Source organism: Triturus cristatus, chromosome 4_1, assembly GCF_964204655.1.
Source record: "Triturus cristatus chromosome 4_1, aTriCri1.1, whole genome shotgun sequence".
NCBI lineage: Eukaryota > Metazoa > Chordata > Amphibia > Caudata > Salamandridae > Triturus > Triturus cristatus.
In genome coordinates this window covers 925691801-925718959 of record NC_140585.1, presented here as the reverse complement: position 1 = coordinate 925718959, position 27159 = coordinate 925691801, and the positions used below count along the sequence as shown (strand labels likewise).

At 41.0% G+C, this 27159-nt stretch overlaps 2 protein-coding genes across 3 annotated transcripts in view; one reads left to right on the top strand and one right to left on the bottom strand.

The window, feature by feature from the left end:
- Window positions 1-27159, top strand: part of ARSA (arylsulfatase A) — a 238674-nt gene that overhangs the window by 151675 nt on the left and 59840 nt on the right. The gene's annotated exons all lie outside the window — the stretch shown is intronic.
- Window positions 3064-26399, bottom strand: LOC146855834 (uncharacterized). Its single transcript, XM_085650321.1, has 3 exons — window positions 25205-26399; window positions 19348-21315; window positions 3064-3999 (listed from the first exon to the last, which is right to left on the bottom strand). Exons 2-3 carry the CDS (start codon window positions 21271-21273, stop codon window positions 3064-3066), a joined length of 2862 nt encoding a protein of 953 aa, XP_085506447.1. The 5' UTR covers window positions 21274-21315; window positions 25205-26399.

The window sequence follows — 27159 nt, the reverse complement described above, 5'->3', positions numbered from 1 at the left end:
TCGGCGTCCAACAGGATCACCCCGAGGGGAGAATTTGTCACCTTGGCCCAATCTAGGAGGGCAATAACCCGCCTAATTTGATCGGTCGTATCTCTGCCAGGGATGAACCCATGCTGACGGATGGAAACTAAGGGAGAAATTATTTGCGCTAGTCGTAAAGCTAAAATCCTTGAATAAATTTTACTATCGGTGTTTATTAATGCTATAGGCCGATATGATGCAGGGTTTAATTCATCCTTACCCTTCTTCTTAAACAATACAATTGTCGACTGCCGCCAAGAATCAGGGATAACCCCCGTCTGGGCGAGTTGAAAAACTTCTAGCAGCTGCTGCTTAAATAAATGTGAGAAAGTCTTATAGAATTCGAGATGAATAAGATCAGGCCCCGCTGCTTTACCGTTAGAAAGAGATTTTATAGCATCCGCAATTTCTTCCCAGCTAATGGGTTCTACAAGAATTAAGTTCTGATCAGCAGTGACCTTCTGAGTGTCAAGTGATTCAAAAAGTTGCACCAGCCGGGTTTGCTGCTGCTCAACTATATTCGACTCCTCGGTGTAAAGAATCGAGTAAAAATCAACAAAAGTATCTACAACCCCCCTAGGTGAGTCTTGAATTGTACCTGACTGATCCTTAACCCTAAGAATTTGGCTGGCTACTGCCTTTTGCTGTAGACGTTTTGCTAGGACCTTTCCAGCACTTTCGCCCACCTCATACATTGAAGATCGAAATTGGAAATATTTGGCTGCTATGTCCTCATAGAGAGGATCCAAAAGATTAGCCTTGGCTAAGGCAACCGCTTTCTGACTGATTGTTACGTCTTCGCCCCTGCGGATATTAGTACTTAAATCCAGCTCTGCTTGTTGGAGCGTTGCTACTCTGCTTTTGACAGTCTATTGTTCTGTTTGCCAGCGATAGGATGCAATTCTCTTAGTATCGCCGCGCAAGGCAGCTTTAAAAGTATCCCAGACTATGCCAACCGGTGCAGTGGAGCTATTGATTTCGAAAAACTCTGGGATCCAGACCGACATCCGTTCCTGATATAATTTATCAAGTAATAGCTTCCTATCAAAGGTCCATGATCTGATTTGATTAACGGAACGATCCCATGGAAAACTAAAGATAATAGGATTGTGATCGGATATGGTCCGGGGATTGGTTTGAATCTTAGTAGACCCCAAAACTTCAGTAGTCATAAACACAAAATCAATGCGGACCATCTTTTTGTGGGGTATTGAATAAAAAGTAAATCCATCTTGAGTTGGGTGATTGAAATGCCATAGGTCTACCAACCCATGTTCAGAGAGTAAAGTGCGGAGCGCCTTATATACTTGGGGCTTCCGCCCGATATAAGCACTGTGCTTTATGATGTCTAACTGACTAGGGATATTAATATTGAAATCCCCACAGAAAATCAATGGGTGTGACCATATGGCTAATTCTAAATTTAGATCCATCAGGACCTGCGGGTCATCTAGGTTAGATGCATATATCGAGCGGACAGTTATTAACTAGCAATTCTACGATTAGCCATCTGCCTGAATTATCCTGCTTAATCCTTTTAACCTGCCCGACCCCGACTTTTAGAATAATAGCGACACCCCTGATGGTAGAGGTTTGTTGGGTGGAAGCCACTAGATCATAACCCAAAAATCTGAGATGGCGACGGCTGCCCCAGGGAATATGGGTTTCCTGCAAGCAAATTAGGTCCACTTGCATCACCTGTAGCATCTTATGAAAAATTCTTCGCTTCTTAGGGTCGTTCAATCCACAAATATTCCAGGTTGCGCATGTCAATCTAGGACCTGCCATTGATTATAATAAAGAGGAATACGTCTAACAGAGAATTTGGGGATTTTATGAGATATGTTCCTACAATTTATCTTAAAGAAAAGGAAAAAACAAGTTGATAACATCGTGAATACATTTGAGATACTCCTACTGAGATCTATGTCAATAAGTCTAGTCACCTCTTCCGCCCACCACCACAACACCACCCTGTGACCCCACCCTGCCCCCCTCCCCACCCCCTGCTGAACCCACCCTCCCACCCTTTGCTCCCGCTTACCCCTCTCCCCCCATTCGGAGCACAGGACCAAAGTCCTTATGATGGTTGAGTAAGCGTCACCCCACACTCCGCTGGACCGGCAGTTTCTCCCTTGCATGAAATAAGAAAGGGTATAATCCTAAAACATTTAGCAAAAAAGAAAAAAAAGTTCCCAAAAATTCATATCTACAAATTAGGTCATCCCCTAGAACCTAGAGAACAGGATAGGCCTTAGAGAATTCGACTAGATTGAGTCCAAAAATTCCTTAGCAGGTATCTCCGACAAAAAAAATCTTGTCTGACCCTTGAAGATCACTTTCAATTTTGCCGGAAAGAGCAAAAACACCTGAGCCCCCTTCACCTGAAACAGAGAGATTAGCTGGCGTAAATGCCAGCGACGGTCAACTGTCTCTGCGCAAAAGTCCGGACGGACAAAAAACTGGCAACCCTTAGCAGACCGCTTTTTATTGGGTCTGGCTGGGTCAAATATAGATTCTCGGGCGAGAAAGTTGTTGAAGCACACCAAAATAGCTCGGGGGTGGGGTTTATTGGCGCTGGAAGGGGACTGTTTTTTCCTGGTAAGTGGAAATCGATGTGCTCTCTGTATCTGAAGATTCCAGTCCCATTGAGTGAGCTGTGGGAAGGCATCTATGAAAAGTTCAACCATAAATTTTCGAACGTCGTTGCCCTGCTTGTTTTCCTCTATCCCCAAAACGCGGAGATTATTCCTTCTGGCCCGGTTCTCAAGATCGGTGAGTTTCCATAAGATATCCTTACGTTGTTCTTTGACCTCCATGACTAGATCTTTCTGTGCTGTGGCGGCATCTTCGAGGGCGGAGATTCATTCTTCGGCTTCAGCGACCCTTGCGGTGGTCTCAACAGAGGACTTAATGACACGGCGCAAAGAGTTTTGCATTTTGCGGCAGACCCCCTGGGTACGGATGTTTTCTTGCCTTGTGGCTTCTCTGTGCATCATTATGGTACGATAAATTGTTACCAGAGAGACCTCATCAGGGATGTCAAGAGTCCCCTCCAGTATTACCAGGGGTATCCTGCAGGTTGAGTTGAGACTGATCCTCTCGACAGTCATCCTGTAGATTTGGTTCCGTGTGCTGAAGAGTTGCCTTCGGTCCAGGGACCTTGCGTACCGTGTCCACCATCATGTCCCTTGGAACTTTGCTGGGTCGCCAATCAGCCGCGTCGCTATCGTTATCCGACCACTGAAGATCAGGGTCGTCCTCCTCCCCAGACCCGGAATGATCAGACACAGAATAGAACTTATCTGTGGACTCACTGACCTCGGACCCCCTAGCATTATAAGGTCGATCAGTGGGCAGTTCCAAAATAGCAGGCATAGATGTGTTAGAAGAATGGACTACATTACCCAGAATGCAGTGTGCCCGAGTGGAAACAGCATTAGAAAGACCTGGGGTCCGTGATACTTCTTCTTGAGTAGGATTTGATTTCATGGATCGAGGTGAGTCCTCAGAAGCATTTGTATGAATAGGGTTTATCACACTTGATATAGTATGAGAAAGCGCAGAGTCATTAAATATTTGCAAATTCCCCCCCTCTTTACCGACCAAGCCGTTGGAAATCGAAGCGCCATCCCTCGAAGTAGCAGGAGGTGAACTGACAGCTTCATTCAGGACCGGAGCCCTCTCTCTAGTTCCAAGTTTATTAAAGATATCAGGCAACGTCTGCCCCTTAATGGACATCAGAGACAAGGGGGCAATAGCTGCAGAGCTCAAAGAGGAGGACTTATCCATGTTTGGTGCTCGAGTTTTCGAGTGTGCAGTCCCGGAGCCTTTCGAGTCAGTGTCTTGTGCATTACGAGTAGAACTGCGAGACTTCGACGCAGCAGCCGCCGCTTTCGAGAGAGCTTTCGGTGGCATCCTCAAGGTCAGAAGGAAAGCCGAGGAAGGAACGCCGGGTTTAGAGGGGAGGGGCCGCACCTGAAAAGCCGGCCACGATGTACGAAGACTCAGACTGAGCGGTCCGCCGGAGCCAGTGCAACTTCAAAGTAAAAGTGAGTTTGATAGTAACCAGGTGAAAAACGAGGCCATAAGCTCGTGTCGTTTCTGTTTGGATTTATCTTCAGTTTGCCATGTACAAACAATGCAGAGCCTTGATTTAGGGTCCGTTGCGGTCCAGCCGAGCAAACGCTGACTCACTCAGCCGAAGTCACGGCCGCCATCTTGCTCCCACATTACGTGTCCTGATGTGTTCTGCGTTGTACCTCTGCTCTTGTGGGGAGGTTGGGTTCAAGTATGGAGTCATGATATAGTTCCTCACGGCGTATGCAGTCACCTACAGGGTAGTAAGCACGGTGTTAGTGTCAGTTATGCATTGCCATATCATACTTTATTCTTGTGAATGAGTATATTGTCTTACCTAGCAGGTGTCTTTCGCCAAATTCCCTCCTGAGCAGGCATGTGTGAATGCCACTGTGTCGGAAGATGTATGAATCATGGGTGCTCCCAGGGTATTGCGCTACAATGTCGGTTTTGATGTTTTTCCCATTGTACACTGCTAGGACATTGATTGAGTGATACGATTTCCTGTTATGGAAGATCTACTCATTGATTGCTGGGGGACATATGGCTACATGGGTGCAATCTATGCATCCAATCACATGAGGGAACTGGGCTACTCGGTAGAAGTCGAGTTTTGTTTGGTTCAATTCCTGTTGGGTTGTGGGGAAGGTGATGTGGTTGTGGATCATAGTCATCATGGCAGCCAGGAATGATTTGAAGAAACGTGAAAGGGAGCTTTGTGATACCCCTCCAGCTACTGCCACTACCCCCTGGAAACTTCCTGACGCAAGTAGGTGCAGGCAACATAGCACCTGGACATGGGTAGGGATTGCATGGCCCTATGTGTCTGGCGCTGCATTAGTGGTTCCAATTTGGCTATTAGGTAAAGTATCATAGCAGCGTTCAGCCGGTACTTATCATATATGTCCTCAGCAGTTTGTCCCAACAGAGTGATGCGCAGGCGGAATATCCTCTCCTGGATTCTCCTTCTGACCTTGCCTGCTGCATGGATCCTCATCCTCCTCGCGAATGGAGTGCCGCCATTGTGAAAAGTCTCTATGACCTCATTGGTCAGTTTAAATAGCCTTCTGATGGTTTGCAGCTGTAGGGAAGATTTTTTTTTCTTTTACCACCTGCTTCTGATTCCCCTTAATCTGCACTTGCTAAATTACGTGTTTCATGGAAATTGCTATTTGCGACTTTACATGCATAGCATTGCGATTTATTTTAGCGATTCTTTATTTGCTCCCGCTTTTTTTTAAATCGCTAATAAGGAATCGCTATATCTTGTTTCCCGGTATTAGCGATTCAGTAAAATTTGGATTTTGCTAAATGTGGTTGATGCATTAGAAAATGCTGAAATGCGCTCGCAAATAGCAGTTCGCTAATTTTGCGAGCACATTTTAGCTTGATGCATGTGCCTGTAAGTTTCTTTTGTTTTTATAGTGTAAAGGGGAATAAGGGTCCGTGGTTTGTTTTATTTTAAGGCAAAGGCATGTGAGGTAGTGGGTAGGTAGGTAAGTGTCAAAGTTCCCTTTAAATGTAATGTGTAGAACTTGTAGAATGTATTGGGGTTCTAATCATCATTGAATGTGGAATCAGTGAGAGATGGTGCAGAGCTGTGCGGGTTTTGTACATCCTTGTACGGAGATACATGCCATAAACTTCATAGAACTACTACATACTTGTACCTCCTTACTACAGTCTTGTTACTTAATTCGGGCACCAAAGAAATGGGTCTGCAACCTAACCTACATTTTAATGCACACAATCAGAGTGGGAGAAGGTAACCTATGTAAATACTGGAATGCATCTTCACTTTCCAACCACCTCCCCATAATTAAAGATATACAGGTTTTACGTTTTAAATATTCTTTGTCCATACTACATGAAATTAGCAGATTTTTTCAGTTCCAATTTAGAAGGAAAAAGTTCCTTATGGCTATCTCTAAGTTCAGAGATTGTCTTTTTGAAGAAGTTGGCCCACTTTCTTTCACTGCTCATTGCTTCTTTCCAACAGATTTTCAATACCTTACTTACATTTTGTTCTAGTGCTCGCATGTTAAAGTACCTTACTGTGAGTGTGCCCACTAGACGAAGCTGTGAGTTTCAATTTGTATCGTATTGCTTGAACTATTCCTCCCTTTGGCAATTGCAATTTCCTTTTTTAAAATGATACTCGCTTTAGAATCCCAATTATTTTTGGTATCGATGCCTATAACTTCCAAACCATAGTGAGCCATAGGGGTTTTCTTGTAAGCATAAGCAGTGACAAAAGGAAATAGTAAATGTCCTACAACCCCCTCCTCCCTCTTGGCACTCACTGGCCTGCCTTGATCTGTTCATTGGATGCACGCATTAACATTATTTATCACTAGAGTATAACAATCAAGCACATTTCCGTTCTCAATAAATAGACAGACATAGAGTTGTAAAGATAGAGTTGCATAGATAAAGTATAAATAAATCGATGTGATGATAAATGGAGTTGCAAAGAGAAAGTTAGTGTTGCAAAGAAAGATAGAGCTGCAAAGACAGATACATCTGTAAAGATAGATAGACGGATAAATAGATGTATAGATAGCTACGATTTCACAGATAGAATAGGAAATTGGAATAAATGGTGGAATAAATGACACAGCTTCCATTAGTAATGTAGTAGTTAAATATCTATATAATCACAACATATAAGAGCATTGAAAGCAAAATAGAAAGCCATAAAAGTGGACATACAGACCAAATTGGTTTACATGTAAAACCGTGCTTCTCATTCAAAATACATACCAGCATGATATACAAGAGTACAGTTATAAATTCACTTCATCGCATGCATACTAAAAAGGGGATACCTTTATAAAGAACAGTTTCAAATGGACACAATTTGATATGCTGTGAAATAGCAGCTGTCAACAAAATTGAAAGGAAAAGGAATTTACAAAATAATTAGCAGGAGACTGGAACTGTTAACGTTGGAATGTGCCCTGTGCTCCCATCTAAAACAGGCTGGAACAAAGTCTCCTGCCATCAGGCTGTAAACGCAAAGGGAACACTAAGGTTATAAAAAAGCAAAAACAAAATCACTGACACAGAAAGGAACTACTTAGTGTGAAGACCAATTGCTAACCCTGTAGTGGGCAGAAGCAAAATGTGAATGCCACAAACAAAGACCAATGGATGAAGAAAGCTGGCTCAATGCCCCTTGAAGAAAGTATATTATACATATAATTTTAGTAAAATCAAAAGGTCTTGGCCAACCCAACACCTAAAAATAGAACAATGGCAGTTGGTATACAAGTAGGTTTACGGTAGGCAGGTAACTACTCCATCATTTCAGACAGTTTTATTTTTATCTACTGGGTTGCGATAGCGCTGCTGGCACCTCCAATTGCAGTGGTTGCTTTCCTATATACATTTTTTTCTGCGTCTGCTGCCTCAGTCATCTGTATGTTCTACTAGGGGCACAACTAGGCCCGACTTTCGGAGGGGCTAACTCTTGTCAGTGGGAACAGCACAAACATTTTAAGCAATGTAGGCAGAGATATCTTTATAGCCAATATGAGGGAAAGAAGTGCCAAACAGTTCAAATGTATTAGACAAGCACCATCTTATGAGTGACAAACAGGAGTCTGTATTGATCCTTAGATTCCTCACTTAGGCTCAGTTGTTAGTGGCGGGCCTACATGCTGAGGCCATATGTCGATGGGCGGTGTTTGATCCATTTATTGCATATAGATATTTGGATTTGTGATTCGATGTGATGTGTATATTTTGCTGTTGTTGGATTTCATCCATTATTTGACTTTGAGGCATTGTCGATTGAGTCACAGTAAAATGAGTTTTTATACTTTATTATGGTTTGTTTAGTAGCTGCTTAACAGTAACACGTGAAGTTGAAGCAGAATGTGTGCAATAGAGAGCTACGGTAAATGTTATAGAGGGGGTAAAGATGTTTGGTACATTAGTTGTGAAATAATGGACCTGACCTGAAGGAAGCAGTGAGATGATGATCTGTCTGATAGAAAAGATACAATCTGCTTCAGTTATGAGTCTGGCACTCTGATGTTGTCAAGTCTCTGTAGAAGCTGGGGAAGATGAACAGTATATAAGGGAAGGGAGAGTTCAAGTAATAGGCCTGCCGGTACTCCAGTTTTAATCCACCATTCTTTTAAAATCTTCACATGTAGAAATCACTGCTGCTTCTATGCCTTAGCCATACCAGAATCTATTTTGGTTATCTTGAAGCTGGTTCTTTTCTTTGAATGTAGGTACATATTTGAGACAGATCTTTCAATCGTTCTATCTTTTTGACTGAAACAGTCTGTTACTGGCCATCGGTTAGAAGGATTGTAGGAAAGGGCCCTTTTTGACCTGGTTATTCCACACTTTTTGACTGGTATTTGATGTGATTTCGACTGTTAATCAGGTCTGCAGTGCCGGATCTCTTTCCCGAAACTGTGCAATTGTTTTCCCCAATTGGCAATACCTTTAGTACCCTCTGAAAGTCCCTAGTAAATGGTAACTCTGGTACCTAGGCCCTGAGGTACTAAAGAGAGTCCCTATAGGCTGAAGCACCTATTGTGCCACCCTAAGAGACCCCTCACCAAGCTCATGCGAACTCCCACTGCATGCTGCGTGTCTCAGTGCAGACAAAATTGAAAACACAACACAGCACCACAGCCTGTGTGCCATGGCTGCAGACACTGCATGCAGTGTACCTAAGTGCTCCTTACAGCAGGCATTACCGCCTAAGGCAGCATGCACTATGCTAACATGCGAGGGCGTAACTGCATGAGCAGATATGCCCTGGTGCGGATCAGCTCCATTACAACCAGTACAAGTGACCAGGAAGCCATTTTTTAAACCCTGTGCTGGACACTGGTGAAAACGAGTTCCCCAGCTTAATGATGGCTTCCCTGAAAATAGGGATGCTTGGTATCCGACATCTTGTATTAATAAACCCACACTGATGCCAGTGTCGGATTCAGTGATACATACACACAGAGGGCACCTTAGAAATGCACCCTGAAAATCTACCAGCTACTGGTGTGCTGACTGACTAGTTTTCGCCAGCCTGCTACTAGAGATGAGTTTCTGACCCCCAAGGGGGAGGGCTTTTGATCTCAGGCCATAAACCAAGCCTGCTCTGGCAGGGGGTGTTTTCACCCCCTCCCACAGGATGACCTGCAGATTAGTGTTCCAAGGCAGGGGAGATTCAAAGGGCCCACCAACTTTGGTATGCAAATCTGGTTTCTTTCAAAGGAGAAGAAACCAACCCACTTTGTCCTGGCGCCTTTGGCTGAGATAGTGCTTCCATTTGGCATAAAAAGCATTACCTACACGGATGACACCCAACTGGTGGTGGCATTAAACCACCCCGAGGGGTCCTCGAGCACTCTGGGCACTTGCCTAGAGGCGGTAGCCGAATGGATGGCACTATCTCACCTTAAGTTAAATGGGGACAAGACAGAACTAATGTTTCTAGGCAAGTCTCCCTCACCCTCCTCGGCCTTCTCCTGGCCGACCTGTCTTGGCACTATGCCTGCCCCAAAGCACCAGATCAAGAGCTTAGGTACATGGCTCGACAGTTCCCTTTGTTTTAATCATCAAGCCACTATGCTCTCAGCTACCTGCTTTGGTCTGATGAGGATGTTAAGGAAAATCCTCCCTTCCCTTTAAGGCACAGAGGATCATGGTGCAAGCCCTTATCCTATCCCGCTTGGACTATGGGAACGCTCTGTATTTGGGCGCCCCTCAGGCCACCATTCAAAAACTGCAAGTAATTCAGAACTGTGTGGCTCACCTACACCTTGAGATCCCACGGAGACAATCCGCGAGACCCGCACTGAGAGAACTTCATTGGTTGCCAATTCAGTCCAGAATTCGATTTTAAGGCCATGTGCCTGGCCGACCAAAGCCATTTGGAAAACTGGACCAGCTATTACCCATCCTCTGGTCACCCCTTACCAACCTTCTAGGAGTCTTCGCTCTAGCGCCGCCTTCCTCGCCACTACGAGGAAAGTTTGGAGATCCAGATGGGGCGGACGTTCCTTTTCTTGGAATGCCTCCATTCTCTGGAACTCTCTGCCCCCCCACTCTTCGTAGGGAATCCAACTTCAAACCTTCCGTAGACTCCTTAAAACTCACCTCTTCACTACCACCTATTAACTTGCCACGCTTACTGTCTGTCCGGTCCTAAGCGCTACGAGGCCTCAGGGTAGAAATGCGCTCTATAAATCTCATTTCATTCATTCATTCATTCACCTGGACAGGTGGGAAAATTAGCTTGTGGGGTAATTAGCTAGTCACATAGGCATGTCCAGCCTCGGGCTAGTACCACCACTGAGGTGGGCTACCTGAAGTGGAGGCGACTTTTCAAAGTTAGCCATCTTGGTGATGGCAAAACTTAGTGGTTCTGGGACAGGGTTATGCCCACCTCACCCAGGAAGTGGTAATATAGGGGGCATAGTGACCCCAAGGATAAGTAGCCCATTGGCTACTACCGTACACACCCCACATGCCTCTAAATTCAGTATGTAAGGGGGAGGCCTGGCACCAGAGGATCAGAATCTGCTGACCTAAAAAAGGCCCGAAGAGCCACAAAAGCAAGTACGGCAGGAGAAGCAACTGACTTCGCACCAGACAGAGAGCCTGTTTGCCTATTCTCGAAAATTGCACAAAGTCATCTCGCCCTGCAAGCTGGTGATCCTACAAAGATTGGGAGGAATTCTGGTGCTTCTCCAAGGAAACAGGAGCTCCCGTGGAGCAGCGCTGCTGTTCCCCTGCATCTTGCAGGTACCAAAGACTCAGCTGTGAAGCTCCAAGACCACAAAAACTCGACGCCGGAAGAAACCACTGCACCCAAGCTGCCTAATCTGAGCTGAAGTGGTCCAACGGTGTTGACGTGGTTCGCAGATCCTCCAGACTGGAAGCCCACCTTGGGTTTCCATGCTGTGGACTTCTCGAAGCCGCCTGCAGCCCCTATTTACAACCCCAACCTTCACGACCGCTCCCGGTGATGAAAACCCGATGCCTAAGGACCAAGGGTGTCCCCATGCCTCTGAGCATTGTGAGCCTGAGCCCCCTGTTAATTCAGCCTGACTGGCCTCCCAGTCTGACCCTGCATCATCTGTTCATGAAGACCAATCCTCAATGACTTGCCTTGGGCACCCAATGATGTTTTGCACCACTGTACCCGACCGCCCTAGTGCCGCTGGAGGTGACCTGCTGGTGCTGCCTTGGACCTTCCTTGACATGCACCACAAGTCCAGGAGGTTGGTCTCTTAAGTCGCTGCAAAGAACTGTAATGCCATAGTTGTTTTTCCTCCCATAGCATAGGATAATAGGATAACACTGCAGCCTCTGAAAAATGCACTAGGTATCAACTTTTCAAACGCAAAAGTATTTCTCTTGCAAAACATACTTAACGGATCACATTGATTCTCGTGCTTAAACATATATAAAGATGCATGTCATTTTTATAAATTGGTGTGAAGCTCTTCTGCTTTGTTTGCTGCTGCTGCCGCCTGCCTGATAATCAAGGGACTCGGCGTCCCATAGACCACTGCACCTATGAGTAGGGGGAGCCAAGCAGCACGCCCGCGCTGCAAGCGCTGAAAAGCGCTTGTTGCTTCCACGTCGCGGTACTCTCTTCTTCTTTGTGTGTTGCTGCTGCCTGCCTGAAAATCAAGGGACTTGCGTCCCAGAGACCACTGCACCTGCGAGGAGGGGGAGCCGAGCAGCACGCCCGTGCCGCAAGCATTGAAAAGCACTAATTGCCTCCCGCAGTGCGGGCTGCGCCCGGGCCCGTCCTGCACCCGTCATCGTCAGGAAGACGCAGGGCAGGGCCACCCCCCTTGGTCCTGCCATGTGGTGATTGTTCATCCAGAGGACCCAAATCCAGCTGGACTCGGTTTGCTAAAGAAAGTAACCTTAGAAGGTAGACTGAGTATCTTGCACTTTGCCTACAGGTCTGGACGGAGCACCATGCAATTTACCACGGACCCCCGCTGGCCCTGCGAGGAGGGAACTAAGCCACACCAGGGGAACAGGAAAGTGCGCAGGCCTGTCTTGGCCTGTTATAGACCGGACGTAGCCGACTCGGACCACCCCTCTCACCAGCTTTTTCTGGGACCTTGAGTCACTGAGAGTGCAGGGGCGAGGCCCTTATTTATTTATTTATTTATTTATTTATTTACTGTTCTTTTTTAAGAAACCTGTTGCTTGCTTTGGACCATTATTCATAGACTATGCATATTCGTGTGGAGGAACATAGTAATTTGGTATAATATTGCGTACTTTACGCCCCAGCACAGACCAAGTGGGGCCAAAATCATTAAACCATTATCCTAGATTCTGAGTGGAACTGGACTTGTATCTGCTTGGCATAAGGATGCTTACTTTTACTGTCTCCTCTCCCTTAGTTCTTTGGCCTTGTGGGGAAAAGTTTTTCATGATTCATGTCATAATATCGTTTTTAAACACTTTTTGGTCCATGAATAGGTGCGAAAGATTGGTAAAAGAAAGGTAGTTAGTTTAAGTTCTTCAAAATCCTCAGGGGGAAATCACAACAGTCAATGATGAACTATTTAACCGGGGGCGATGGGGGCTATTGATAAACAGATAAATTCAGTGGAGGAGACACTAAATCCGGGAAAAATCGGGGGAAAGTTAATCCCTAGTACAGAAACTCCTATTGGAATTTTTTCTCAGGAGCCCCAGTCTGAGGCCATGGACGACCAACTACCCTTGAATGGATGTGTACAAAATATGTCAAATCATATATATATATATATATATATATATATCAGTGACCAGGAATGTGACTCTCAAACCCCTTCTAAGCGCCCTAGAAACCCTGAGGAGACTTCAAAAGTTCACGAGAAATATTTCCGTGTAGCCAAGTCAGAACCTCCTAAAAAATAAATATATATATATACATATATGTATGTATGTATATATATTCACTGAAAAAACCATAGGTTTCACACACGTTATAGTTAGGAATTAGCATTTAAAAAACCTTAGAAATTCAGTGAAAAAACCATAGGTTTCACACATGTTATAGTTAGCTGGACATTTTACTCGTAAAAAACCAATGAAATTGCCCCGTTATAGTTAGTTCAGCTAACTATAACTCGCGCGCCCGCAATGCACTGCTGATGACGTCACATATTACATCACTCATGACATGGTCAGTGACATCACTCATGACATCACTGATGACATCTCAAATGACATCACTGATGACATCACTGATGACATCATCCTTGTGATAGAGTGGCAGACCTCCTCTCACCTTAATATAAGCTTTGATACACACATTCAAAAATAGAGACTCCTCCAGGAAGTACACAGAAGGACACATGGTCATCTTTTTGGAGGTAACTCTTCAGAAAGACGAGCCAGTACATCCACAGCAGCTCAGCCTGGACCATCATCTGCAGGGCAGACTCCTTCTTCTGCAGGTCAGGTGAGCCCTTCATCTGTGGGGGGAGAATCTCCTTTTGCTGGCCCTCTGGAAATTAACCCTCGGTTTGCGAGGGTTGAAGTACGGTGCGCCACTTGTCACGATCTAATTACTTATAGGGAGACCAGTGTTTCCCTGGTGAACAGTAAAATAGATCAGCACACTTGTCGTACCGTCTAATATTCCCAATCTTTCTTTCCTCTGTCCCTGCATGAACACAACGGTTCTTTTAAGAGCCAACCTTATCTTTCATCTTTTTTTTTCTTTTTTTTTAAAAACTTTTTTTTTTTTTTTTACCGTACGCGTACGGTAAGCGTACCTTTTTTTTATTTTTTAAAAAAAAACACTAAAAATCATTTATCTCATTACAAAGTCCTTGAGAGACTACAATTTTTATTTTTAACTTACCATACTCACTCAAAAAAATATTTATTCATTTGTTTTTTTTAAAAATAGTTTTTAAAATGGTTGTAGTTTCCGAAAATTTTCTATATCGATCTGAAAATAAAGAAAAAAGTATTAATATTTTTTATCCATTTTATAATACAATACACATATTTACATTTTTTTAAAAAAAATATTTTTGCCTTATTTTTGCTGTTTTCAGAATATATTGCATTTCACTATTAAGATTGTATTAAAAAAGCCCAGAATGTCTTCTCACTTAAACTTATCATTACAGAAATGCATATTATTCTAAAAAAATATCATCTAAAAACAATACTTTTTTCTTTAAAATACCGTCTGATATGTTTGTTTCAGAAGTATAATCACAATATTATATCTCAAATAACTCCAAAATACATCTGATTTTATTTCCTTTAGGCCAAATAGTATTTTTTTTTTTTTCCTGGAATAAATTTCCAAGGGAAAACCATTAAAATTCTAAAGTTTAATCTGTCCAGATCTCACCAATTCTCTGTAACATTTTGGTTCACGAAAATTTTTTGAATAATTTATTTAGTCCACAATAGAATTGCTTACTTTTCCACATGGCCAAATAGTAATTTTTTAAATCATTTTTGAAAAAATTTCCAATGGCAGTCCAATAGCATTCCATAAATTAAAATGTGCAGAAGTTACCGATTATCTCTAAATTATTGGTTTTTGAAAATTGCATTAAAATTTAAAAAAGTCCACATTACAATTGGTTATCTTTCCTTTAGGCCAAATGATAATTTTAAAAATCTTTTTTCTACAAAATTGCAATGGTAATCCAGTAAAATGGTAAAATTATTTTGTCCAGATCTTGCCAAATCTCTCTAAAATTTAGGTTTCAGGAAGATTAGATAGGAATTTGCTAAATCAAAAGGCAAACGTTGTTTGAAAATCAATTTGGAATCATTACACAGTGTCCAGCCTTTTTCACATTTTAGATAAACTGTGTAATGTCCAGAAGTAACATTAGGTCCATCATGGAAAATTATTGCAACAGTTACAAAAGTTTTTCCTGAAATTGATAATTGCTGTCCTGTAAACTTCTTTATTAAAGTATCCAATTTTGATCCATCAGCTCTACATCGTTGCATCATTAAAATTACATACTGTCCGTATTCCCTTAAAATTAATGTTGAAAACATGTCAGAATTACACTCACCACATTTCATGCTATGATTAGCATCTTTAACTAATTTTGCAAAAGTGACTGTTTTACTCTCTGGCAATGTCAAATAAATAAACCTTTCATTATCAACAATAGAGCCACATATATTATAACAATTATCACAACTATGTTCCCATTTATAAGAGAGACCAAAAAAAATGTCAATGGGAACTCCTTCTTCTTCCACTACCTGAAGAAAATACATCAAAAATTCGTGTGCATCTTGCTGTTCATTTTGAGAAAACTGTGTTCGTCCTGAACATACATCTAAAAGTTTTCTAATTTCAGTAGCACTTTCTATTTGAGTTTTATCTTTACTCAGCTTTTGAAAAAGGAGACTGAGCTCTGAACAGAATCTTTTTCCCTGATTTACTATTATCTGCTCTTGCAAACTTTCCAGATAAAATGCAACATTCAGCACTACATTAGCGTAGCAGTTGACACCAGAGCTATTTTCAAAATGACATCCTACAACCTGTTCTTCATTTTCCTTATTCTTTTTGCTTGCAATTACATCACTCCTCTTTTTTTTCCTCTTCTCTACATCTTCATTACAGATATTCTCATTTCTCCTTTTACGAGAAACTACACGTTTCTCCAACACAGGATACTGACCTAAATGAGGAGCATAGCTTCTTCTTAATCTATTATACTCCTTTACACAGTTTGTATCAGCACTAACTTTTGAGTCATCAAAGTCTATCATGAATAAACCTGATAATGTTTTGACTCGTGACAAAGCTACATATGCCATACCTTCTTTGAACACAGTTGAACCAATGTTCACAAATGCACAATCTACAGTCAATCCTTGAGACTTGTGGATAGTTACAGCATATGCTAGTGAAAACGGAAACTGCTTCCTACGTACATATAAGTCTTTCACAAGCATGAAACGAACTGAACAACGACAAATGTCTTTAACTTCCTCTATCTGATCAAATTTTATCTGTAAACATTCAATTCCTTCTTTTTTCTGATAATTAATAAAACCCACAACTCTTCCCATCGCTCCATTCACGAAGCCTTTCTCAACATCCAAATTTCTCCTTAAAAACACTCTACAGTTCATGCAAACATAAAGATTTTTTTCTAATCCTGCTGTTTTGGAGATGTTCTTCTCTAGTGAGTCCAATTTATTTTTCAGTTTGCCTGTTACTGTGACTGTAATTCTTCCATCCTCAATTTTGTCCACTGCTTCCAATTTCCTGATGTCTTCCTTTTCCAATTTCAAAAGCTCCTCATTAAATATTGAGCATTCACGTAGAGTTGGCATTAAGCAGATGACACTTTTGTTTTCTGCAATATTCTTGTATATTTTCTCTGCAACTATTTCTTCCTTTGGAAATAAATTATGTAGCAGCCGACTCTGTAATGCTTTTTTCCCAACATCTGTGAGTAGTCCAATCCTGATATCTTTCAGAATACTTCCATATTCTTCATCGTTTGCTTGCCTCATATTAGTTGTAAGTTCCTTGTACTCAAAGAAGGACCAAATATTTGTATTTCCAATGCTTCCCAATGACTTCTTCGTGTCTTCATGTGTCACAGTATTAAACACTGGTTGTCCTTTAACTGGAGTAAGTTGCAAAAGATCCCCAAAAACTATGACGTGTTTTCCACCAAATAACACGTCATAGTCTGTCTTCAAAATTTGCTGCATTCTTAAATGCACAAAGGCAAGCATTAAGTTTGATACCATGCTCACCTCATCAATAATGAGAACTTGCATCTTCTTCAATACTCGTGAAACTTCCAAGGATGCTTCTCCAGTTAGCTTGTTGAATTGTATTTTGTTCTCATGCTCCACTGGTAACATTAGCAAACGATGTAAGGTGATTCCTTTTATGTTATATGCTGCTAACCCAGTTGGAGCAGTAACCACACAAGACAAAGTAGAATCCGTTTTTTGCTTTAGGTAGCTTCTGATGACTTTAATTAGGAAACTTTTTCCAGTGCCAGCTTGTCCGCTTACATACATCCTGATTGGATGAAATGATGTGCATGAGCACTCTTTTTTGATATGTAGAAATCCGTGATCAATTTTGTTTCTGATCTCTTCATAAATTTGTTGCTGCTCTTGATTCAGTTGTCTTTCCAAATTTTCTAAGTCTATAAATTCTTCTTGAGCTAGATTCATAGCCGTTTCCACTTCATTCATGGCTATTGATGCTTCATTTTCAACGATTGGTTGTCCTAGGGGATCTTGACTGTGTGTTCCTGAACTTTGGCTGTCCTGAGAACTGTCTCTAGCTATTTCTGCTGCAATTGTAGTTTCCTGTTCAATTTCTTCATTTAACATTTGCAGATAAGTTGAGAATGTACTGCATTGTATGCTGTCTTTGCAAGCATTAAAAGAATCTTCATAGCTCTGGAATTCTCCCAGTAGTTCATCCTCTGTACGCCATGGTTTAAACAACTGTAAAAGAGCCAAGTAGTAAAATTCTTTCTTGTCGGTAGTGTCGCAACTCAGCTTCCGGTGATTTATCAAACTTCCTTTGGTTTGCTTCACCAAACATCCTTCTTCACCAACAACTTTATATTTTCCACTGTTGATGTCTTCTGCAGCTTTCCGTGAATAAATGTAGTTCTGCAGCACTTCATAGAGACACATGTTCTCCAGATGATGACTTCTCTTGGGATAATATGTGTCCAACATGTTTGTTTTCAATATGTCTGTACTTTCTGGGTCATTCTCGGCCAAATATTCAATTTCTCCAACAGATTTCAGTACCCGATTTCTCATTGCTGCAAGGCCTAAACTTGCCCAAATTATTCTTCTTGACTTCGAGTAGAGACTTGCAGAAGATAACCTATCTGAACATTCGTAGGATCCAATTTCTCGATGCGATAACATCTTCAAACTAAAACTGTACAGCTTCTTACTGACAGTCTTCTCGTGAGAAATCTCTTCCCACATTTCCTTCAATTCTGTTTTTTCTGATTTCGTAATGTAAGACGTTACATATCGAGCAACAGCAATGGAATTGTCAGCAACATACTGTATATCCATGTTAGCGTTCCACATGGATAAAATGACTGGGTTGTAGTCATTTATATTTTTTGATTCTTCTTTTCTTTTAAGGTTGTAGGTATTCTTAGGTGATTTTCTTGTGATAGTATGTCTCACAGCTGACATAAAACTGTTGACTCTTCCATTTGTAAGAACAGGTCTAGGAAATCCAAATCGACATTTAGTGTAGTATTTTTCTTTGCTCTTGTATTTCCGTCGACAGTATTTTCCACACCGATGACTTTGGAAACGTAGAACTTGCTCCTTTAACTTGTTCTCTTCTGTGTTTTTAGGTATAGCACATGTTGCATATTCTTCAATGTAAGATAACACTGCTTCATCAGTATCTGTTCCAAACTTTGGGGCATCCTTGGTCCACAGCAGCATATGAATATGAGGAGCACCTCTTGCCTGGTACTCTTTTCTCCAAAAGAAATCCACTACTTCTCCAAGGGGTGGATTTTTTTTATTGCAGATGAAGGACATCATAGACACAAATCTATGATTGAAATATCTGCAAACATTAACCGGATCCAATGAGCACAGTTCTCCTGCTGTCTTGTATTCGTTGTTTTCAATGTTTGAATTGGCCTCTCGTAGAAAATCCAGTAAATCATCCCAAGCGTACTCGGCGCAGCTTAGGGTAAGGAACCATGTTGGTGTTCCTAAGTTGCGTAACATGCATTTTAGTTCACCATGGCGTCGATACCAATATTCATTTGTCCCACGCTGACAAGCCATCAGATTGATCAGTTGTGTTTCCAAATGATCATCTCGGTGCTGCACTTTCTCCATAAAATCCTTAGCAGACACATTTTGTAAATGTACTCCACTTTTTAAAATGTGATTTACTGCATAAGACAGTGCAGACAAGTCGCTTTCAAATAAAAGATGGAACAAATAAGGGATACTTTGTCGAAATCTGGGATCTTCAGCATATAGTCTTGTAGTCCGATACTCAGAAGCTGGAATCTGTTCCGGACGTTCATCGTATCGTCCTCCTTTTCCTTTAGGAAACAGCTGGGGAAAACATCGAGCTTCCAAGCTCTCCTCCCATACACTCACAGGATTTCCTTTTGCTTTCTTCATCTGAAAGAGATCAATATTGTCTCCCATAACTTCTTTCGAATGGAGAGGATGTATGCTAAAATGTTCATAAATTTCTTCTTCCTTTGACTTGTCCACTTTTTCAATTTGTCCAGTTGGTGTTTCTGTGTCTCCTTGTAAATCTTCTTCTTCTTCTTCTTCTTCTATATAAATTGATTCATACCATTTGTTATTTTTTTTCAAATACAAATTTGCTCTTTGTACTTTCCGCACATCTACCAGCTCCTGCCAAATCTTCTTATTCTTTGTAGGGACACCATTAACCAGAATAATTAATGGTTCAGTTTCCAAAGTATCTGCATCAATAGTTTCCATATTTTTTTTCAAATCCAAGGGCAAATACACCACTCTACCTTTTAAACCTCTCAGTAAATCTGAAGGAGGTAATTTACCAGTTTTGGGCTCCATACGTACTATGGTCTGGAACGGATGAACACATTGAATGAGTATAGACTCATATGTATTTAATTCAGAAAGTTCAGCAGGAATAGCATCCAATTCTAAATTATTATGTACAGCTCTGGTCGGCATTCTATTTTCCTCTAACTTGTTGTAGCAGTATTTGCAAATACGCTGATCTTCACCCAATTCAAAACAATTTTCAAGAAATATATATGTGGCAAAATCCATCCACTTATAATTATCTTCATTTTCACTCTTTCTGTAGAGATCAACATTCCTAGTTTGTTTTCTATAATGAGTTCTGCGGCAACAAATACAAGTAACATTTGGTCTTTCATTAGAGACTATTGCAAATTTTGTTATGTGATCATTAAATGTGTTACTTACAGAGGGTTCTACATTCTCTTCCACTTCTGCCTCATTTATTGTGTCCTTCTCTGCACTGTTTTGTTCAGGACCAAAGTAACAAAACTGAATTTCATCAACAACCTTCTCTACATCTGATACCGTTCCTCGGAACAGAGCCCTATTCAATTCATTTAACTTTATTGCTGGACTTTTGGCAAAATACAACCGTCTCACAAACTTTCTCATTTCAGTATGATGAACAGCCAGCATCCTAAAATGATGGAAAACACTATTGCACACTTTTCTAGATAGACAAGCAAGAGAATGACCCTGCAAACCAGTATTCTCTCTCACTCTGCATGGATCCAGACTTTGAAGCACCTTAATCTTTTGTTTTACACTTTTTTTACTATATTCTCTTAGAAACTCTCGAAATCTGTCAATAGATTCCTGACGCACAGTGCAAATACTACTACAATTCCAAGTGTACACTGGGGCTTTAGGACGTCTCCCCATTGCCTCATCTGCCATCACTTGTACCTCATCTCTTGGAACCATTATCTCCTTCTCCATTATGCAACCGTTTTTTACTTCGTATGAACGACCTCTGGTGTCAACTGCATGCAGCAAACTATTGCTTTGAAAATAGCTTTCTTCATTAAAAAAAGGTTCACTACTTGAACTATGCATCCACTTTCCTAAAAACACTTTACAAAAGTTTGTTCTGTTCACTACTCTTTTGCTTTTGCTTTGTGATTTCAGTACATTAACCATTTTATCTAATGTACGCATCCTATTCAAAATTAATATGAATAGTTTCCTTTTTAATTCTAATGCTTTTGCTGCAATGGCTTCAATTTCTTTTTTTCTCTTATAATATTTAGCCTTCTGCTTATATTTCTTTATATCCTTTATCAAATTGGACATAACTCTTCTCTGAAACATTTTTCTACGTATCTCTTTAAATGCTGTTTTTCTGTTTATGTTAAACTTTTCAATTGCAGAAGGTATATTTGCATTAACTAAATCCTCAATTTTTTGCTGTTCTGTAGGTTTTGTTACATTTTTCCGAGAACAGACATTTTGTACATTTTTGTTTGTTTTCAATATTTTGTTTAGGAATTGTCTTTTTTGCTTACCAGAAGATTTTTTCTTTTTCCCAACATCAGCATCTTCTACTAACTTTGGTCCTCCAGTTGTCCTCAAATATAGTTTTTTTTTTAGCGTTTTTTGAACTCGAGATTTTGTAGGCATCTTAAATTTTGTTCACTGTTCTTCAGCAATACCTGAAAAAAACTAAAAAAAAAATCCTTTATTGTATTTAAATATATTACTACATTTCTTTTCACAATAGTCACAAAACGAAATTTCTTTGCCATTTTCAATGCACACAAACTGCTCTTTTTTTAAAATTTATTTAAATGCACATGTCCAAGCTTTTTTTTTTTTTCAGATCACCACCGTGTGTATTCTCTGTGACTGCCTACACTCCAGCAGGGGCCACCAGCCTTAGTGATGCTGAATATATTTGCATTACAGACTTAAACCTGAAAACCCCACTCGCTTCTAATTACTGTGCATGACTATACATGGCAAGCACATGGGTGTGTGCTAAGCCTCTGCTTCTTCCCCCAAAAATTCGCTCCTCTTTTCCATCTACTGCAACTGTGAAATCACCAGAGCAAGACGCAATAAATTTCTGCCTATAATTCTTCTATGCACACAGAGTCATGTTTTCACATTAGTGCCAAAACGAAATTTCTTTGCCAATTTGAAAGCACACTTACTGCTCTTTTTTTTTCGGGCCAAGTGAAAATCTCTTTTTACACTTTGAAATCACTTTTACAGACTGACACATTCTGAAACCTTTTTTTTAAATTTATTTAAATGCACATGTCCAAGCTGTTTTTTTTTCAGACCACCACCGTGTGTATTCTCTGTGACTGCCTACACTCCAGCAGGGGCAACCAGCCTTAGTGATGCTGAATGTATTTGCATTACAGACTTAAACCTGAAAACCCCACTCGCTTCTAATTACTGTGCATGACTATACATGGCAAGCACATGGGTGTGTGCTAAGCCTCTGCTTCTTCCCCCAAAAATTCGCTCCTCTTTTCCATCTACTGCAACTGTGAAATCACCAGAGCAAGACGCAATAAATTTCTGCCTATAATTCTTCTATGCACACAGAGTCATGTGTTCACATTAGTGCCAAAACGAAATTTCTTTGCCAATTTGAAAGCACACTTACTGCTCTTTTTTTTTCGGGCCAAGTGAAAATCTCTTTTTACACTTTGAAATCACTTTTACAGACTGACACATTCTGAAACCTTTTTTTTAAATTTATTTAAATGCACATGTCCAAGCTGTTTTTTTTTCAGACCACCACCGTGTGTATTCTCTGTGACTGCCTACACTCCAGCAGGGGCAACCAGCCTTAGTGATGCTGAATGTATTTGCATTACAGACTTAAACCTGAAAACCCCACTCGCTTCTAATTACTGTGCATGACTATACATGGCAAGCACATGGGTGTGTGCTAAGCCTCTGCTTCTTCCCCCAAAAATTCGCTCCTCTTTTCCATCTACTGCAACTGTGAAATCACCAGAGCAAGACGCAATAAATTTCTGCCTATAATTCTTCTATGCACACAGAGTCATGTTTTCACATTAGTGCCAAAACGAAATTTCTTTGCCAATTTGAAAGCACACTTACTGCTCTTTTTTTTTCGGGCCAAGTGAAAATCTCTTTTTACACTTTGAAATCACTTTTACAGACTGACACATTCTGAAACCTTTTTTTTAAATTTATTTAAATGCACATGTCCAAGCTGTTTTTTTTTCAGACCACCACCGTGTGTATTCTCTGTGACTGCCTACACTCCAGCAGGGGCCACCAGCCTTAGTGATGCTGAATGTATTTGCATTACAGACTTAAACCTGAAAACCCCACTCGCTTCTAATTACTGTGCATGACTATACATGGCAAGCACATGGGTGTGTGCTAAGCCTCTGCTTCTTCCCCCAAAAATTCGCTCCTCTTTTCCATCTACTGCAACTGTGAAATCACCAGAGCAAGACGCAATAAATTTCTGCCTATAATTCTTCTATGCACACAGAGTCATGTTTTCACATAAGTGCCAAAACGAAATTTCTTTGCCAATTTGAAAGCACACTTACTGCTCTTTTTTTTTTTGGGCCAAGTGAAAATCTCTTTTTACACTTTGAAATCACTTTTACAGACTGACACATTCTGAAACCTTTTTTTTAAATTTATTTAAATGCACATGTCCAAGCTGTTTTTTTTTCAGACCACCACCGTGTGTATTCTCTGTGACTGCCTACACTCCAGCAGGAGCAACCAGCCTTAGTGATGCTGAATGTATTTGCATTACAGACTTAAACCTGAAAACCCCACTCGCTTCTAATTACTGTGCATGACTATACATGGCAAGCACATGGGTGTGTGCTAAGCCTCTGCTTCTTCCCCCAAAAATTCGCTCCTCTTTTCCATCTACTGCAACTGTGAAATCACCAGAGCAAGACGCAATACATTTCTGCCTATAATTCTTCTATGGACACAGTCATGTTTTCACATTAGTGCCAAAACGAAATTTCTTTGCCAAATTGAAAGCACACTTACTGCTCTTTTTTTTTTGGGCCAAGTAAAAATCTCTTTTTACACTTTGAAATCACTTTTACAGACTGACACATTCTGAAACCTTTTTTTTAAATTTATTTAAATGCACATGTCCAAGCTGTTTTTTTTTCAGACCACCACCGTGTGTATTCTCTGTGACTGCCTACACTCCAGCAGGAGCAACCAGCCTTAGTGATGCTGAATGTATTTGCATTACAGACTTAAACCTGAAAACCCCACTCGCTTCTAATTACTGTGCATGACTATACATGGCAAGCACATGGGTGTGTGCTAAGCCTCTGCTTCTTCCCCCAAAAATTCGCTCCTCTTTTCCATCTACTGCAACTGTGAAATCACCAGAGCAAGACGCAATAAATTTCTGCCTATAATTCTTCTATGCACACAGAGTCATGTTTTCACATAAGTGCCAAAACGAAATTTCTTTGCCAATTTGAAAGCACACTTACTGCTCTTTTTTTTTTGGGCCAAGTGAAAATCTCTTTTTACACTTTGAAATCACTTGTACAGACTGACACATTCTGAAACCTTTTTTTTAAATTTATTTAAATGCACATGTCCAAGCTGTTTTTTTTTCAGACCACCACCGTGTGTATTCTCTGTGACTGCCTACACTCCAGCAGGGGCAACCAGCCTTAGTGATGCTGAATGTATTTGCATTACAGACTTAAACCTGAAAACCCCACTCGCTTCTAATTACTGTGCATGACTATACATGGCAAGCACATGGGTGTGTGCTAAGCCTCTGCTTCTTCCCCCAAAAATTCGCTCCTCTTTTCCATCTACTGCAACTGTGAAATCACCAGAGCAAGACGCAATACATTTCTGCCTATAATTCTTCTATGGACACAGAGTCATGTTTTCACATAAGTGCCAAAACGAAATTTCTTTGCCAATTTGAAAGCACACTTACTGCTCCTTTTTTTTTCGGGCCAAGTGAAAATCTCTTTTTACACTTTGAAATCACTTTTACAGACTGACACATTCTGAAACCTTTTTTTTAAATTTATTTAAATGCACATGTCCAAGCTGTTTTTTTTTCAGACCACCACCGTGTGTATTCTCTGTGACTGCCTACACTCCAGCAGGGGCAACCAGCCTTAGTGATGCTGAATGTATTTGCATTACAGACTTAAACCTGAAAACCCCACCCGCTTCTAATTACTGTGCATGACTATACATGGCAAGCACATGGGTGTGTGCTAAGCCTCTGCTTCTTCCCCCAAAAATTCGCTCCTCTTTTCCATCTACTGCAACTGTGAAATCACCAGAGCAAGACGCAATACATTTCTGCCTATAATTCTTCTATGCACACAGAGTCATGTTTTCACATAAGTGCCAAAACGAAATTTCTTTGCCAATTTGAAAGCACACTTACTGCTCTTTTTTTTTCGGGCCAAGTGAAAATCTCTTTTACAGACTGACACATTATGAATCCACCATGTGTAACTACAACAAAAACAATTCCCATTTCTATTATTCATTTCTTAAGTTACCACATACATCCCCTCTCAAACTGTAAACTCACCTTTAAATTTAGTTAGTTGTGAAAGAAATGTGTCACTCAAACAGCAGATTATCAGAGCCAGGATCTCTGTTCTGTACACCTCTCTCCTCTCAGCAGAACCAGATAATGGCAAACTTTCCCTCTATTTTTCCACACATATACATGTAAGTTTCAAATCTCAGTGCTTCCCCCTTTTTTTCAAATGTAATGACACATTTCTATTGGTTGAAAACCAACCCTTTTCCAAAAGTACCCTGCCCCCAACTTGACTTCTGCCTAGTACCCTTCCCCCAACTTGACTTCTGCCTGCTACCATAGCAACAGCTCATGGAACACTGCTGTGTGCAGTTAGGTCAGAAGTTCGACACACAATGTTTCAATTCCACAGAGCAAGAGTGCTTGACTTTTCAAACCTAACTGCAAATCCATAGTACTGTTCTTTGGTTACACATTTTTTTGTACCAATACAAAACATGCTTCTATTAATTTTCACATACAGCCTATTTTTTATTCTAGAATGGTATGAAACAGCCAATCAGTTCTTTTTGTTTTGTAAAAAATATGTATGCCTCCATTTCCAAACTGTCTTTATTTTCATATTGCCATTCTACTGAAAGACACCTCCTGAGTGCATCCAGTTCTCCTTTGAAGATGTTCACAGTGTGGATTGTAGGGCACAGCTATGTCTTCTGGAGTGAAAAGTTTGCAGAGAAAACAGATATGGTGAGAGACCTTGCTTTGCCAAATGTAGACATTAAATGGATTGGTCAGAGAGGGTTAAAGTGGCACCAATTGATGCCATTGGTGAAATCCTTCATGCAAATCCAACACCCTGACCTCATAATAGTGCACTGTGGTGGCAATGACCTAGGCACTTTGACTGGGGTAGGTCTGGAAATGCTTATGAAGGACACCTTTGCACAACTGTTTACACTTTTCCCTAAAACTGCCTTTGTGTTTTCCAACATATGCCAAAGGCAAAAATGGAACTGGTCCAATCATTTCTGTCCACAGATTGACAAAGCAAGAAAGCACGTCAACAAATCTGTTTCTGCTTTCCTCCGTGACTATGGTATGGGTGCCATTTACCACAACAACTTGCGTTACGACATGCAAGACATTTATAGAGGAGATGGTGTGCACTTCAATGATGAAGGGAACAGAGTCTTCCTCTTGAACCTTAGACTCTGCATCGGTACTTACTTGTAAGTACCACTAAAAAAATGACTCCATAAACACAACAGCTCTTTTTAGAGCTCCCTAATTTCTAAACTCTTAAATCTGATTTTCATTTATTTATTTTTATTTTTTTTACCGTACGCTTACCGTGAGCTTACCGTACGCGTACCCCGTGATTTTTTTTAAAATCAATAAATGTTTTTTCTGTACTTTTCTGTCCTTCTTTGACCCCCTTACAATTGTTAGGGGGTCTGTAACTCTCCTCATTGCCCCCTTTCTTTGTTTTCACTCTTTTTTTTCAGAGTGAAATACACAAAATGGCGGCCGCCGCTTCCTGGTTTCGGCCGATTCGAATGTTTACTAAGATCTAAGAGCCAATCAGAATCGCGCTCGCGCACGCCACCGTACGCTTACCGTAAGCGTACGGTAAGCGTACCGTAAGCGGGCTCAGATATATATATTGATTTAAAGGCTATTTTCTCAGAATCTACTGAACAGATTTACACCAAACCTACAAAAGGCACTTCCTTGACCTGAGGACTACCTCTCTGCCAAATTTTGAGTAATTCTGTTCAGCCGTTCGGGCTGTAGGTCGTTCTAAAGGTCCTATGGAAAAATGCATGGGAAAAACGCGTTTTGGGACCCCCCTTTTATCTCAGCCCCCGCTTGACGGATCCCCCCGAGACTTTCAGGGTAGGAGCGGAGCGTAGCGCCCCACCTATTTTGAGAAATTCGCGAGGATTCGTCGACCGGCGCCAAAGTTATTCAAAATAGAATGTTGAGGTTTTCCTATGGAA